This window comes from Drosophila ananassae, assembly GCF_017639315.1.
Source record: "Drosophila ananassae strain 14024-0371.13 chromosome 4 unlocalized genomic scaffold, ASM1763931v2 tig00000054, whole genome shotgun sequence".
Classification (NCBI taxonomy): Eukaryota; Metazoa; Arthropoda; class Insecta; order Diptera; family Drosophilidae; genus Drosophila; species Drosophila ananassae.
The window spans coordinates 6,853,116-6,868,509 of record NW_025319037.1 but is presented as its reverse complement, the minus strand read 5'-3'; the positions used below and the strand labels follow the sequence as shown (position 1 = coordinate 6,868,509).

The window sequence follows — 15,394 nt, the reverse complement described above, 5'->3', positions numbered from 1 at the left end:
TGGTCGTCGTGTGTGCAAAACCTAATACGATGCTAATACGATGTCGGAAAATAACGGTGCTGCAACACATACATCCATTTCAAAAATGCAATACAATATCCAATCTAATAACCCAGCACTAGTATACGGCGCCAGAAGCAGAAATCAGCATTATCAGCAGAAGAATGACCGACTGACCAAAAACCAAGTAAAACCCAAGCGTGTGCTAGCAATGCATAAACGAGCAATCTGAGTCAGCAGACTCAGAGGTGGGTGACCCTGGCATCAACAATAGTGTTGACCTTCCTTAGATTTAAGTATGTATAATTTAGCCTCTTATATAAGAATGGTTCTTCTGAAATATAGACAGTTCCGAAATCAGAGTCAATCGTCTCGTTACTCAGTGTCTGAACCACGGCACTTAAAATCAACCTACTTCGAGTGATCCTGTGTTAAACGGTTCACAAGTAGGACTCTCCGAAAGCTATCCACTTCGCGTGGCTCCAGTGTAAACGGACCACCAGTAGAACTTTCATCATCGAATCTACTTCGAGTGGCTCCTGTGTAAACGGACCACAAGTAGAATCCGCGGCATACCAGTCTACTTCAAGAGTTGCTCCCGTGAAACGGACCACAAGTAGACCCCACATTACCTAACTACTTCGAGTGTTGCTCCCGTGAAGCGGACCACGAGGAGATCCCGCGCCATACCAGCCTATTTCGAATGTTGCTCCCGTGAAACGGACCACCGCACTATGGTCCCAAATCCCGATTTGGTGGCATAAAATCGAATATTGCATCTATCGAGCTGAAACTTGGCACACTTCATTAATAGACCACTCTAAATATTTAAGCAAACTTTCAAGTAAGTTTGACCACGCTTACTCCAACAGCCCATATACACATCATGACGTATATGTGATGTTTTCTTAAAATTTGTTTTCTTAAACATATTTTTATTATTTTCTTTTATTTTATACTTTTTTTTATATTTATAATAATGTTTTATTGCTTTTTGTTTATTTTATTCTATAGTTATCTGTTGTTAGAAGTCAAAACTAAAAATATAAGTGTAAGCATATAGATATGTATTCAGTAGTTTTCTACGGCTAATTCAAACGAAAATGGATTTATTTCATTTGATTCAGAATCATCTGAGTCATCTGAGTCATCTAATAGATCATTTAAACTTTCGTTATTAACAAATGACTTTGTATTGCTTTGAACAATATGATGGGGTGCTTCTAAGAGTTCGATTACATCTTGGGGAAGCGGTTGTTTCTTATGACGTGCTGTCCTTTTCTTAATACCCATACTTGAAATAAGTGGATCTGATGAGTCCATAGATCTGTGGAAAACATCCATCAAATTATTAATTCGGGAATTTCTTCGAGCATGCATTTGCCTATCACGTTTGTACAATTTATTTCGTGCTTCTGAAGCATTTTCCCCAAGACAGCCAACCGGGACTACTGATGCAGCTATTATTTGCGATCCATGTATTAAAATCTTGTGTAGAGTTGGTGACATCGGATACCACGGGTAATGTAATGTGTATAGTCGAATAGTCTTATCGGAGAATTTTTGAAATTTTTGAGGATCGATTGCAAATTCACAGTTAATAGCTACTAGAATAGTATGCAGACTATTAATTAGCTCCAAGTCAAGTTCTAAAATGGATGCAAATAATTTTGTATTAGAAAAAGCCTTTCTAGCTGTATTGCCATCGTTCGTGTTTCCGCTGCCATTCTGTTTCGGCTTATCTACATGCAATCCCATTTCTTGCCGCATTCGCTTTTGTATATGTTCTTTTTTAGAAATCATATCGCGTTTGTCACTTTCGAGTCGTGCTTGCCACTTTTTAAACTTCAATCTATAAGATATTTTTAGGAGTAATTCAAAAACACGTATCCACGCGTGTAGTGGACTTATTCCATACTGAAGGTGTCCAGGTTTCGGCTTAAAAGAATTCTGGTCAATAGTATCCATAAATTGTTTTGGGCCTGCTCCACAAATTGAACATAATTGGCAGGAATTCGTGCCCGTTAAAACGTTTAAAACTTTTCCGTCTATAAGTGTCATATGCATATCAAATGCGATAGTGATTTTCCTTTCCTCTAAAATGGTTAATACGAAGGGAATCAAATGTTCTATTTGCCTGTCCAAATCGTTTTTCTCTGCAAGAATGTGATCTTTTGTTTCTTTTGCGAATTCCATTTTTAGAGGGCGACAAAATCTTACAGATTGCGAAGTTCTGTTATTCCAAAATATGGATCCTGCATCATCTATAAGCTTCAGAGGTATAATGGTAGTAACAAATAACGACTGATCTGAGGTGTCTTTTTCGTTACATTCAAATCTTTGTTTGTACATACTATGTCCAGATGATCCATCAAATCCGTAACTTACAATTAATTTAAGGCTTGACACAGTTTCCAAATTTGCAAATAGTTCCTCCTGCATCAATACAATTCGGCTCGCAGTATGATTTAATAAATCCTGTAAAGCAACCTTTGCAAATGTTTCTGTCGCTGTTATCCCCACAGGCCTCAACTGTAATTTAGCTTCCAGAACTTTTTTGTAGTTGGGGTATATGTCGCAATTATGCAGTTTGCTTATTTGACGAATTTCTTTGTACAATTGTTTGCTTAATGAATTGTCTATGAAAAATTCCAAAGCCTCATTTATTGTAAGAGGTATTGGTTCTGCTGTATGAAGCTTTCTTTTAGCTTCAGTTGCCTGTGCTTCAGACCTATTACAATTTGCAAGTAAAAATGCAACACTATGTTCACTTGATTTCCTTGCTGATATTGAAGCTGCGTGTATCAAAAGTTGCGTATCATTTTCATTCTTAAGCGCTACTTCACCAGCAAGTTTTCTTTTAAGGCGCGATCCTCCTTCATCATAAGTCAGTTTTGGTCTTCCCTTCTTTAAATTTTCCATCTCCGAGTGATTTTCCAAATGTATTTTAAGAGACTTTAATAGCCACTGTGAATGCTTTTCTCTGAATGTTCGCATATTCCGACTGCACTTTTGCAGGTTTGACGTAACAAAAATTTCAAAACTTCTTATTTTTTTATTTATTTCACTCCTTTTGTCGTCGCTTAGTGTACATTGATCTATTTGACCAAATACAAATTCAGTCAGCGCGGAATAGTGGCGCCCGCTGTCCATCCACACGTCCAGCAACGTGGCGTGACAAAATTCAAGCACATCTAAATAATTATAGCATCGGAAAAGCCGCAAAAAGCCGCAAACGAAACTATTATTAAAATTTAATATAAAGTGTCTACTATTGTTTAACATACATTAAACAACGCACAAATACGCACAACACCTTTTTTCCTCTACAGAAGACGAACACTTTTGTCAGCTTTTTGATTTCCTTGGACAACACAAAACAGTACAATTATATAACGTTAAACAAATTACCACACAAATTGTGTTTATTATTCGTAATTTACATACCTCCAACTTCAATATCCAGTTTAAATAATAGAAAAATATTGTTTGGTTTAGATTTGCCAAGCTCTCAAAGTTATTAAATATTTCCCGCCAATTTTGTCACAAAAATCAGCTGCTCAATCACCTGACTTTAAACATCTGTAAAAATTGCAAGGTTGCATTTTTGACAAAAATATTTATTGATACTTTCTATCTAGGGTATCTTGTTTAAATATATAAAAAAAAAATTCAGATTTTCTTCCATGAAATTTGGGACTTTATGCCACCAAATCGGGATTTGGGACCACAGTGCACCGGTAGACCCCACGGTACCTAACCTACTTTGAGTGTTGTTCCCGTGAAACGGACCGCCAGTAGGACCGGCCGATAAGGAATCAACCGAACCACCATACCACCGGTACTTGAGGAAAACCAGCCCAGGACTTCAAGCACCCCTCATCAACTCCAGCCTGATCACAGCAAGCTCCGGGACCTACCTCTACTCCCGCGAGTTTAAGTTTGACGTTTAAGTTTGACGAGTTTGATATTTAGTAAAAAGAAAGCAATTACTCGGCCTACATAATTCGAAATATGGTATATTTCATCAATTTCTTCTCAGCTTCGGAAGCTGTGGGTGATGGAACCCATGTTTGTTCTGGACTTTGTTTCAGCGGACCCTAAGGGATATGGAGCAGGTGAAATTATGCGTGGACATTTATGTGGCAGCTATAGGATATAGTCGGCCGATCCTTATGATATAGTCGATCGATCCTGGCCGTTCCGATTTATATACTTCCTGCAATCAAAAGAGGGATGTGCAAAGTTTCAACTCGATAGCTTTAAAGCTGAGAGACTAGTTTGCGTAGAAACAGACAGACAGACAAACAGACGGACATGCTCATATCGACTCAGGAGGTGACCATGATCAAGAATATATATACTTTAAAGGGTCGGAGATGTCTCCTTCACTGCGTTGCACACTTTTGACCAAAATTATAATACCCTCTGCAAGGGTATAAAAACTTGATTTTCGCCCTCAGAGGATTTACTTGGGATGCAAGTATTCACCATTCCTCCTACTAGTATAGTAGTCTTTTATTAAATCTTTCACTAACCAAACATAGAACGATGCTGGGTATCGTGTTTCTACATAACCTTATCAATGGTAATGTAGACAGCCAGCATCTAGTAAGAGGCTAACAATTTAACAATAGTAGAAAGTTTCAACCCGATAGCTCTAAAACTGAGAGACTAGTTTGCGTAGAAACAGGCAGACCCTAATACCCTCTGTAAGGATATAATCAAATGAAGCTTCAAGTTTTAAATAATAGAAAAGGAGAGGGAGTGAACTTTAAAAAATATATCTCTCACGGATGAGGTTCTGCTGCAATTGGCCAATATCGCTATTCTTCACGACAGAGTTGAATCCCTAGAACTTATCGACAAAAACGGGGACTTCTGCACGGGAACAGGAGTATACTGCCCAAAGAGGGCTTTTTAGATTCATAAAATTTCCCCTGCTAAAGATCCATGGATTTTACCACTCTCGCGATAAGACGTCTTGTACCGCCATCTTCGTTGTTGACCGGATGATGATCCCGTGTTTAATTGTAATGGTTGCTAAACGAATCCTTTCGGCCTTCAATCTTGCTAATCGTACGCTAGGTAGGGCGGCCAGTAACTCCAAATTCGCTACCGAATACAAATGCCTATATCTATATATGCTCGGCATCGTGAAGTATATATGAATAATGACGTAGAACTTGGACCGTCGATGCTTGAGGCAGTTAGGGCAGCGCCATTCCTGATTGCCATATTTATTGTAGGAGAACCTTTAAGGCGATGTAACACAACAGGAAACCCACGGAATCGAATATGGAAATTCGGGTTGTAACACTTTGCGGTGCCGTTTTTTCGGTAACAATGTTTCGCTTCATCCTTGCAAAACTAAAAATATATTTGAATGTATGTATACCAAGAAGTTTTTCAGTATTGCCTAAGTTTTTTGACTATTGACTAATGAATGTTTCGCTTCCCATATGTTCCATTACTTTCTATGAGTCCTTGGACACGTGTATTTCTCGCACCTTAATAGCCATCTCGATAGCTTCTTTCACATCGACTAGACAGTCAATAAAGTTGTTCACGTAGTGCGCTTTAGTTATTGCTTCATATGGAGATCGTGTTTTGTATTCCTCAGCGAAGACCTTGTCCTCTGCGTGTCCTCGTCGAACCATCTACTGCAGAATTCCTAGCAGTGTCGTTGAGACTCGTGTTCCATTATACTGACCTGTTTGGTCCATTTTATACACTTTGTTTCCGGAATACACTTTAGACGCTTGAAGAATTCTTCGTCAAATTGGGCGACTAAAGATCACCCTCATTCACTCAAACCTCACTATATTTATTTATTTGTTTACTAATGTAAATGTTAAGAGTAAGGCTAAATTTTTCGATTTAATTAAGGCTAAATTACATTTAATTACATCTAGGGATAATTCAGGGGGGAATAAATGCCATAATAGGTTATAATTTTTACAGATAACACGAAAATGATCATGAATCGCAAAATTTTATCTACAAATTGGTAACCAAAGGGGTCGGAAGGACCTGGTTCACCTGTTTGGAACAGAAAATAGTATCTTTTCCAGTAAAAATTTCGAGTCAACTTGACCAAGAATGATTCTATGAAGGAGCATGACTCCAGCACAAGTGCGACGTACCTGCAATAGTAGTAGTTCTAATAATTTTAGCCGACAACGAAGTGGTGGAAGGAGACTATCCTGAGTCCTTGTTTAAATATTTTAATAGAAATAAAAGAAACTGCTTTTGCACTGATTCAATACTCTTTTGATGAACCATGTACTGAGAAGTCCAAACGCATGAACAGTATTCAAGGATCGGTCGAACCAAAGAGCCATACAGTGTTTTAGTGGTGAAGGGATCATCACACTCTTTTGACCAACGCTTGATAAAAGCAAGTACTCCTCTGGCTTTATTAATTGTTACCGAAATATGTTCATTAAACGACAGCTTGTGGTCGAAAAGAACTCCAAGATCGTTCATTAAGGAAACTTGATCTAAAACGTAATTCTCAAGTGATTACGAGTTTACATGAGGCATTCTACATGAGCATTCATGAGGCATTTTGTACTGAAATTTTTGAAAATGTCCTCTCGGGCCGGAATTCGATTTTAGGCATGAATCAGTCCATAATCAGCCCTGATTCCGAATCCGGATTCAGGAGTGAAAATTGTTTTGAAATCAACCCTGATTCAGACCTGAATTTCAGAGCTGAATCAGCTCCGATTCCGCGCTGAAAAACGTGGCTAAATCAGGTCGCAGTTAAGACCCTAAATCAAGGAAAAATAATTTTCCCTTATATCTCCTAATTTGACAATCATTATTTTTAATGTATTCCTTAAAAATTGCTGTTAGTTTATATTGTAAAATAAATGAATATGTTAAGTAACATTACATTATTAATACTGCGAACTATATTTAATAATTACTCACCCTGGGATTTGAACCTTAGTGCTTTTATATACTACACCCACATGCAAGCTTCTAAGCTATCAAGGAATCGCGCGTAGTGTGTGACAGACCTCTACAAATTTGCATGTTTAAAACAATCTCAATTATTAAGAATCCCCATTTAAAAAAAATATTTAATATAACAGTTTATTTTGAGACTGCGATAATAAAAAAAAAAACTAAAGTAAACAACAAATCAACTCATAATAAAGATTTTTCTGCTGGGAATCAAACCCACGACCTTACGATTAACAGGCATTACGGCCTGAAAAGGCGGTGACATGAATTTCAATACTGCTGGGTTAGTTCACTAGGTACGTCGTTAACAAAAAGGATAAATCAAAGAGGTCCTAAGTGACTGCCTTGCGGAACACCAGATGTAACGATTATAACTTGTGATGTGATGCATACGGTTCAATAGATATGAAGTCATCTACAGTATGATATAGACGATGATTTACAAAATCAAAAGCTTTGCTAAAATAAATGTAAACAACATCGGTATGCATTCGTTCGTTTTGCATTCGATAACTCTTGTGGAAGATCGAAGAGAATTCAAGCAGATTGGTTGTAGTAGAACGATGCTTGACAAAACCATGCTGTGTGGAGAATATTAGGCTTTTGCAATGATCTTGCAGTTGCGATGTTAACAGTTTCTCCAACAGCTTGGGCTAAACGCAGAAAGTCTTCCGCGGTAGTTTTCTATAAGTATTTTAGAACCTTTCATATGAAGTGGAATAATAAAAAATTCACTCCATCTCGTGGGAAGGCATGAAAGATCCAAAGATAAATTGAATACGGTAGTGAGAGGATAGCATAGGATATCGGAGCAGTACCTGAAAATACAGATCGGGATATTGTTAGGACCAGCAAAAATTTAGATATCCATGGTTGAAAGAGCATTGATACCTCAAGATGATGAAACTTTAAGATGATGAAAACAAAGTTTCACCTCAAGATGATGAAACAAATTAATATTGTTTAAGTTCAGAATTTTATAAGGGTATGTAGAATTTAAATCATATGAATCGGAAGAATAGGTTGATTGAAAAAACGAAGCAATGAGATTAGCAATATTAATTAATTAATATTGTTTATGTTCCGAATTTTATAAGGGTATGTAGAATTTAGATCACATAAATCGGAAAAATAGGTTGGTTGAAAAAATGAAGCAATGAGATAAGCAATACCTTGTTCTGAAGAATCGGAAATATTTTTAGAAGTTAGGGAAGGAGAAAAAAGACTGGATTTACGTTTCGTATTGACAAACGAATAGAAGGAGCTCGGATCATTTCGAAAGTTTGCCTTACAATTCGAGATGTATAAAGTTGATTATTAAGAATAATAAACTGGTTGCGAATGTAAAGAAAGTTTGTCTGATGAAACAAAGATCCAGACTTAAGAAACATTTTGTAAGCGCTAGATTTAATGTTAGGCGGTTTCGTTGATGAAGAAGAAGAAACTTGAGGAACAAATTTGTTTAACGAGTTGTGGATTACATCATAAAAGATAAAAGATGCGAACCGCTCGTTAAACTCTAAAACCTATCGCTGGAAACTTCAATCTTTCCTTATGTGGAAGGAATCTTTCATTATTCCGCTGCATAAAAAAGGGGAAAAAAATGACGCTGCAAATTATAGAGGCATCTCTAAATTGTCAGCATTTGCAACACCTATGTAGTTCAATAATAACTCCGTGCCAGCTAACATCTTTTATGACGGATGGGTTCTGGAAAGGCTTACAAACAGACGTCATTTACACTGACTTCAGTAAAGCATTTGATGATTCTGATTATTTGATTATATTCTGATATATATTCAATTCAATGATATATTCTGATGATACTGATTATTTGATCCCAACTGATATTCTGATCAGGATTTCGAGCTACTTATCAGGGAGAACCCAACGTGTCTTTAAAGATGTTACCTCGCGTTCAGTCCGCGCAACACCTGGGGTGCCCCAAGGAAGCCATCTCGGACCCCTACTTTTTACATTGTTTATTAACGACTTGCCCCTTGCCTTAACTAATTCACTTGTACTTATGTACGCTGATGATGTTAAGCTATGCCTTCAGTATAAATTCACTAGCGCCCAGTCTAGACTTCAATCTGATTGGGATAATCTCCAAAAATGGTGTTTAGCAAATAACCTAAAGCTTAATGGTCGGAATTTAAACTCATGTCTTTTTACCAATCTAGTCCTCACCAGGCTAGTCGGAACGGCACGGATCGGTCGACTGTATCCTATAACCTATATCCATTGTTTTTCAAGTTAGGAGGATGGGACATTCTATGCATTCTAATTTGGGCAAACTTATACGATCGGCCGACTATATACGATCCGCTATATATCTAATAATATAAGATGCGTGTCGCCACCTAGCGGACTGCGACTCAACTGCAAGGGTATATCACCTTCGGCTCCGCCCGAAGTTAGTTTTCCTTTCTTGTTTTTTTGATATTTTTTCCATGGTCCCTTTGATTTCAATTTTAAAAGTGAAACAAATTAATTTGATGTTGATAAACAGAAAACGAAAAATGGATGTAAAATCAAATTACACAAAATTAACAGGCGGCACTGCAAAGTGTTTGCATTGCAAAAGAGTGATAAAGACGAGCCGAAACGCTTAGAATTTGTTGTCGCACTTGCGGAACAAGCATGCCGACATTTTTGGAAAATGCGCCCAAAAGAATGTATGTATGTATGTATGTTGGCATATGTATGAGTATGTGCGTCTGTGTGTATATGCATACATAATTGAAAAATATCAATGAAAATCGGAGTTCTTTTATTGTGGAGAAAAAAATTTTATAGTAAAAAAAAATATCAAATATATCAATATTTTGAGGTGATATTTTTAAATATTCGTACCAAATTTTTTTTATAAAAGAAATATCGATACGATATTTTTTTAAACTTTCGACATCCCTAGTTTTAGAGGTGACTCCTCACATCATCCACAGTGGCATCCAGCATAAGGCGGGATACAAATATGACTTTACGGTTTGCAACAGCTCTAAGCGTATGCCCAGAAGATCTTATTTCAGGCGCCACACTAGGCCTAGGAGACGGTACAACAGGAACTTCCAGGTTTTCCAACGATGGAGGATCCAAAACGATATGTGAACCAAGACTTCTTGACGATTCCATTGGCTGATTTTGGGAACGGATGTAATAGCCGTTAAAAATGTATACGAATGTATCGCATGAGAAGCAGGGGTACCCAATAAATTGACCGCCAGCAGATTGTTGTTTCGAATTTATCTCCTTGGAGATTCACTTAATTAAGTTATTAAGTCCAAATCCTAAAAGACCAAGAAATTTTGTCTCAAGTGTAAGAAATTGCACATTAAGTGCAGAAAATTGCTTACGGACATCTAGAAAACCACATCTCGTCTGCTTCATGAAGGTCCTCGTCTCAGTATCAGGAAATACAAGATCATGTCAGGCCAATATTCTTTGTGATAAAATCACTTATCCATCCATTGTACCCACCACCAGCATGTTCAATATGTGAGCAGTTATTGCAAAGCCAGCAGGACAGGTAAGAGTCACCAGTAGTGGATCCTCCAAACTCGCATTTTTTAGCAGTGCAAATGAGACTCATTATTGACGGAGATTTGTCCACTGTAGTGAGAGCGAGAAGAGTTCAGTTACAACTTTTAGGGGAGGTAAATTTGCAACCTAATTAAGTCCCCTAAGGGCGAAAATCAGGAAGTTATTTTGCACAGATTCCATGTGATCTCGGTATACTCGGTATTAAGGACTCCAGACACACGACCGGACGTAAGAATCGGACGGACCAATGATGATTTTTATATACGGGTCATTAAATTCTTTTGACTATCTTTTAATAAAACCAAGGACACCCATAGCTTTATTAACCATGGTAGATACAAATATAGTCGGTAAATTTAAGTTTCAAATCTAGTAGAACTTCCAGATCGTTAACCTGAGTTAATCGTGCTAATGCGTTCCGATAGTGCATTTATACTGAAGACAAAGCTTAACATCATCAGCGTACATAAGTACAAGTAATTTAGTTAAGAAACAGTGTAAAAAGTAAGGGTTCAAAATGGCTTCCTTGGGGCACCCCAGATGTGGCGCAGACTAAACGCGAGGTAACATCTTTTAAGAAGACACGTTGGGTTTTTCCAGATAAGTTGCTCGAAATCCAGATAAGAAGATCAGTTGCGAATCCCAAAAGACTGAGTTTACTTATAAGAAGCGAATGGTTTACTGAAGTCAGTGTAAAAGACGTCTGTTTTTAAGCCATTCTGGAAGCCATCCGTGAAAAAAGATGTAAGCTCCAATAAGTTAATAGTGTTGGAGCGGCGCTTTATAAAGCCATGCTGGCACGGTGATAAATTTGCACAGGTGTTACAAATTTGGGGTGATTTATTTTTCTAAAAGCTTTGAAATTGTTGAGAATTTAGAGATACCTCGATAATTGGCAGCGTCTGATTTTTTCCCAAAGACTGCGCTGGACTGTTGCTAGGTGAATATGTTGTTTGAAAAAACTGTGCAAAGAAATTGGACATTGCCTGATCAGTGTTCGCATATCAGTTCCCAAAAGTAAGCAGAGGAGGCAAAGATACATATTTACGCTTAATGTTTACAACGTTAAAAAACCGCTTCAGGTTAATTGAATCAGTAATTGAAAGTCCTACAACATTCTGCGTTATTCAGAAAGTGAAATTGGACGCTCGGTTCAATCGGTCGGGAGTACTAAGTATCTTGAAAAACTAACTGTACAACCATATGATTTATGTTTATATAAAAGACTATTCATGACATTCTTAAAATTTAATACGTGATTTTTTAACCAAGGCGGATTAGTTGAAGCGGACGCATATTTCCAAGGCATGAAAGCGTCGAAAAATTATTATATTACACGCAGGTGTAATAAAATTTTTGTAAATGTCTGGCATAGATCCAATCAGACCAATCAAATTCCAAAATTAAATTATTTCATTTGATAAAATCAGCCTTACGGAAGAAACGAACTTTATGAGATTAGGTATAAACTTAAGGTCAATTAAGCTCTTGTTTTCGATTGAAATCTAAAGAGTGGGATGATATGGATCCCCAGGGTTAGAAATGGGCAATGTTCTGGAAAGAGTAATTCCATCAGGATCGGAAACGAAACATAAGTCCAGGAGCCGACCTAAACTATTTCTATCGTGGTAAATTTTCCGGAGTGACATGTCAAACATTCCCGCAGGGAAGTCGTGGAACGAGTTAAGCCGTAAAGGCAGTGAATTATCAACATTAGACCACATAAGTTCTGGGATATTAAAGTCACCCAGAGCTATCAGCTTGTATCAAAGATGAACGATATAGGCAATCTGATTAGAGCAATCGAAAAAACTCGTCCGGATACGGCAAAGTCAAATTAACGACGAAATACTATGCTATTATATACGTGTTTGATGATCGTTATCTCAATGATCTCAATGATCACAGCGTTATTAATTGAGAGCTATTAATTTTAAAGAATGTTGCAGCAACAGCTAAGACAATTCTAAGAGCACCACACATTTCATATATATTGAGTTTACAAGCAAGCTTACACTGCCCCATAAACATGAGTTATTACAAAAACAAATTAGTATAGGGCTAAGCTTGCCTGTGACACTTCTAAAATTGATATCTTACATCAAAGCCAAAACAAAAGCCGACATAAAGGTGGCGAAATGTATTAAATTTAAATACACTTATTTTAGGCAGATATATGTGCCCGTGCATGTACACATCTGTTCAATTCGATTTTTTCGGCCAAGAATATCAGCCAAATTCGATAAAGAAAAAAAATTTTCAAGCTAAGCCCACTGATTAGCCTTCTACCTCATTATCCACAGCCACTTCCAAAAATGTATTCTGATAATTCTTTTTTTGCATCCCTCATATTTACAGAATTTACAGAAACTTAGTTAAAGCCGACTGCGTCCTGATTAAAACCACCACTGACAGCCATCCCCACCTAACGAAAAAGAAGCTGAGGTGGCCCATTTCTTGTCTACGGGAATCAGCTTTGGAGACCGTAAGAGCGCTGGAGATTGCAGACGCTAATTATGATGGACATTTACGAATTCGCTTTAATAATCGACGCCTAATTTTCCAGGCTCACATCAATGAGATCTTCTGATCTGATCCGTGCACGGTGATATGGCTCGCGACTTGCCAGCTTGTCCAAGATCCATTGCTTTGCCAATTGCGGAACGGTACCACGAAGTGCGGCGGCTGACTAGCTGTTTTGTTTGCCTAGAGGATAGACATTTTGAACTCGGATGCTCAGCTTCCCGCTGCCCAACGTGCAGTCACTTCCTTTGGCACCACCGCACATCATTTCCTTTGGCACCACCGGACTCTCTGGTCCCATCAATGCAGTTTCCGTTACGAACCCACCATCCCGTTTAATCAACACTGACGTCATCCTGGATGGCAATGCTGAACTGCAGTTCCTGCCAACCGCCAATGTACGCGTTTGTGGTCGATTTGAAGCCTTCCTGTCTTGCCGAGTGTTATTGGATTCCGGTACACAAGTGCACCTCATCTCGTAGCGGCTGGCGAGACAACTTCGGCTTGGCCGCTCTAAATGTTCTGCAACTGGGGCCAGTCTCGGCAGCGTTGAGTTTGAAAGGAATGAAACCTCTGTTAATGTGTGGGTGAAGTACCACCGTAGCACGTATTCTGAGAAAATTCAGGATGTTGTAGCTTTCCGTAATGTGGGAAGCTGTCAGCCCAGCCTTAACATAGAAGGGCGCACTTGTAACTTTTAAAAAATCGAATTTTTTTTTTTTGCATTTTCTTAAAGTGTATATATTTAGAAATGTGTTGACAAAATTTTGAAATGATCCGGTGAAAATTCATTGAGATACACATGTTTAAAGGTAGGGGCGTCCGGTTTATGTAATAGTGAGTTAAAACTTTAAACACGTTTTTCTCAAAACTACGTTTTTGAAGTCGGTGACCACTCTTACTCGAAAACTAGTGACCCGATTGTCTTGAAATTTAGCATGCTTTTTTAATACATAATAATCTAGTACTTAATCGAAGAATTGATTTTTTTATGCAAAACTTTTTTTTTGTACAGCTGAAAAACTACCGCTTTTTTTTAACGAAAAACGATTGTTTAACTTCGATAGGTTGCCATTTTGTCGAATATTTTTTTTTTAATATCCATCGATTAAGTAGTAGATAAACTTTCAATAAATGTAAATCTGTTTCATTTTTTGATTTCAAAGGATCCAGATTTCCACAGTCTTGGTCACCGCGACCCGTCTTTTTCGGACGGACCTCACTTCGACGGGGCATAACTTTGAAACCCCTAAATATTTTCTAATTTTTTTTTCAAATTTAAGTTAAAATTATGTACTTTCACATAATAAAACGATATTTCAAAAAAATTCAATAGTTTACGAGAAAAAAATTCGGGAAAAATGCCTAATCTTTGGCCCTCCAACTGAGCATGCCCCCTTAAAGGAAAACAATTAGTGATTTAATTTTTAATAGATACTAGTAATGTATTTCTTTTAAAATAACAATTTTTATAAATATATTTTGTATTTTTTTTTAATTTAAACAAAAATAAACTAAATTCCATAGGTGGCATATGTATTTTGACATAGATTTGTTTCACAATTAAATATAATATATTGGTATGTAAATTCTATTTAAACAAAAAATTAATAAAAAACAAGAAAGGAAAGCTAACTTCGGGCGGAGCCGAAGTTTATATACCCTTGCAGTTCAGTCGCAGTCCGCTAGGTGGCGCCACGCAGCTTATATTATTAGATATGTAGCGGATCGTATATAGTCGGCCGATCCTTATGAAATTTGGCATATTGAATTATTTTTCCCAAAATAGAATCTGTACCAAATCCCATCATTCTAACTTAAAAAACACCAAAGTTATGCCAATTTCGATCGTTCTATGACAGCTATAGGATATAGTCGGCCGATCCTTTTTTGGCCGATGAAATTTTGTACACAAGATATTTTGGTCAAATATAACATGTGTGGAAAGTCCCAATCCTCTAACTTAAAAAACACCAAAGTTATGGCATTTCCGATCAATCAGTTATATGGCAGCTATAGGATATAGTCGACTGATCCCGGCCGTTCCGACTTATATACTGCCCGCAATAGAAAGAAGGGTGTGTGCAAAGTTTCAACTCGATAGCTTTAAAACTGAGAGACTAGTTTGCGTAGAAACGGACAGACGGACCGACGGACAGACGGACATGCTCATATCGACTCAGGAGGTGATCCTGATCAAGAATATATATACTTTATAGGGTCTATATATATTATAGTATAGAGATGTCTCCTTCACTGCGTTGCACACTTTTGACCAAAATTATAATACCCTCTGCAAGGGTATAAATATATCCTCCTTTTGTGTCTGTGACCTTTTGTGTACTCATTTTGT

General features: G+C 37.5%; 2 protein-coding genes across 8 annotated transcripts in view; both read right to left on the bottom strand.

Annotated features, from left to right (window-relative positions):
- LOC6505454 (calcium/calmodulin-dependent protein kinase type 1) overlaps nt 1-15,394 on the bottom strand; it is a 74,405-nt gene that overhangs the window by 13,433 nt on the left and 45,578 nt on the right. The window lies entirely within an intron of this gene.
- On the bottom strand, nt 557-3,606 carry LOC123257740. Its single transcript, XM_044717671.1, has 2 exons — nt 3,448-3,606; nt 557-3,364 (listed from the first exon to the last, which is right to left on the bottom strand). The coding sequence occupies exon 2, from the start codon at nt 3,283-3,285 to the stop codon at nt 1,072-1,074; it is 2,214 nt and encodes a 737-aa protein (XP_044573606.1). The 5' UTR covers nt 3,286-3,364; nt 3,448-3,606; the 3' UTR covers nt 557-1,071.

Coding starts and splice junctions, on each gene's coding strand:
- LOC123257740 (XM_044717671.1), bottom strand. CDS start 3,285: ATGTTAAACAATAGTAGACACTTTATATTAAATTTTAATAATAGTTTC.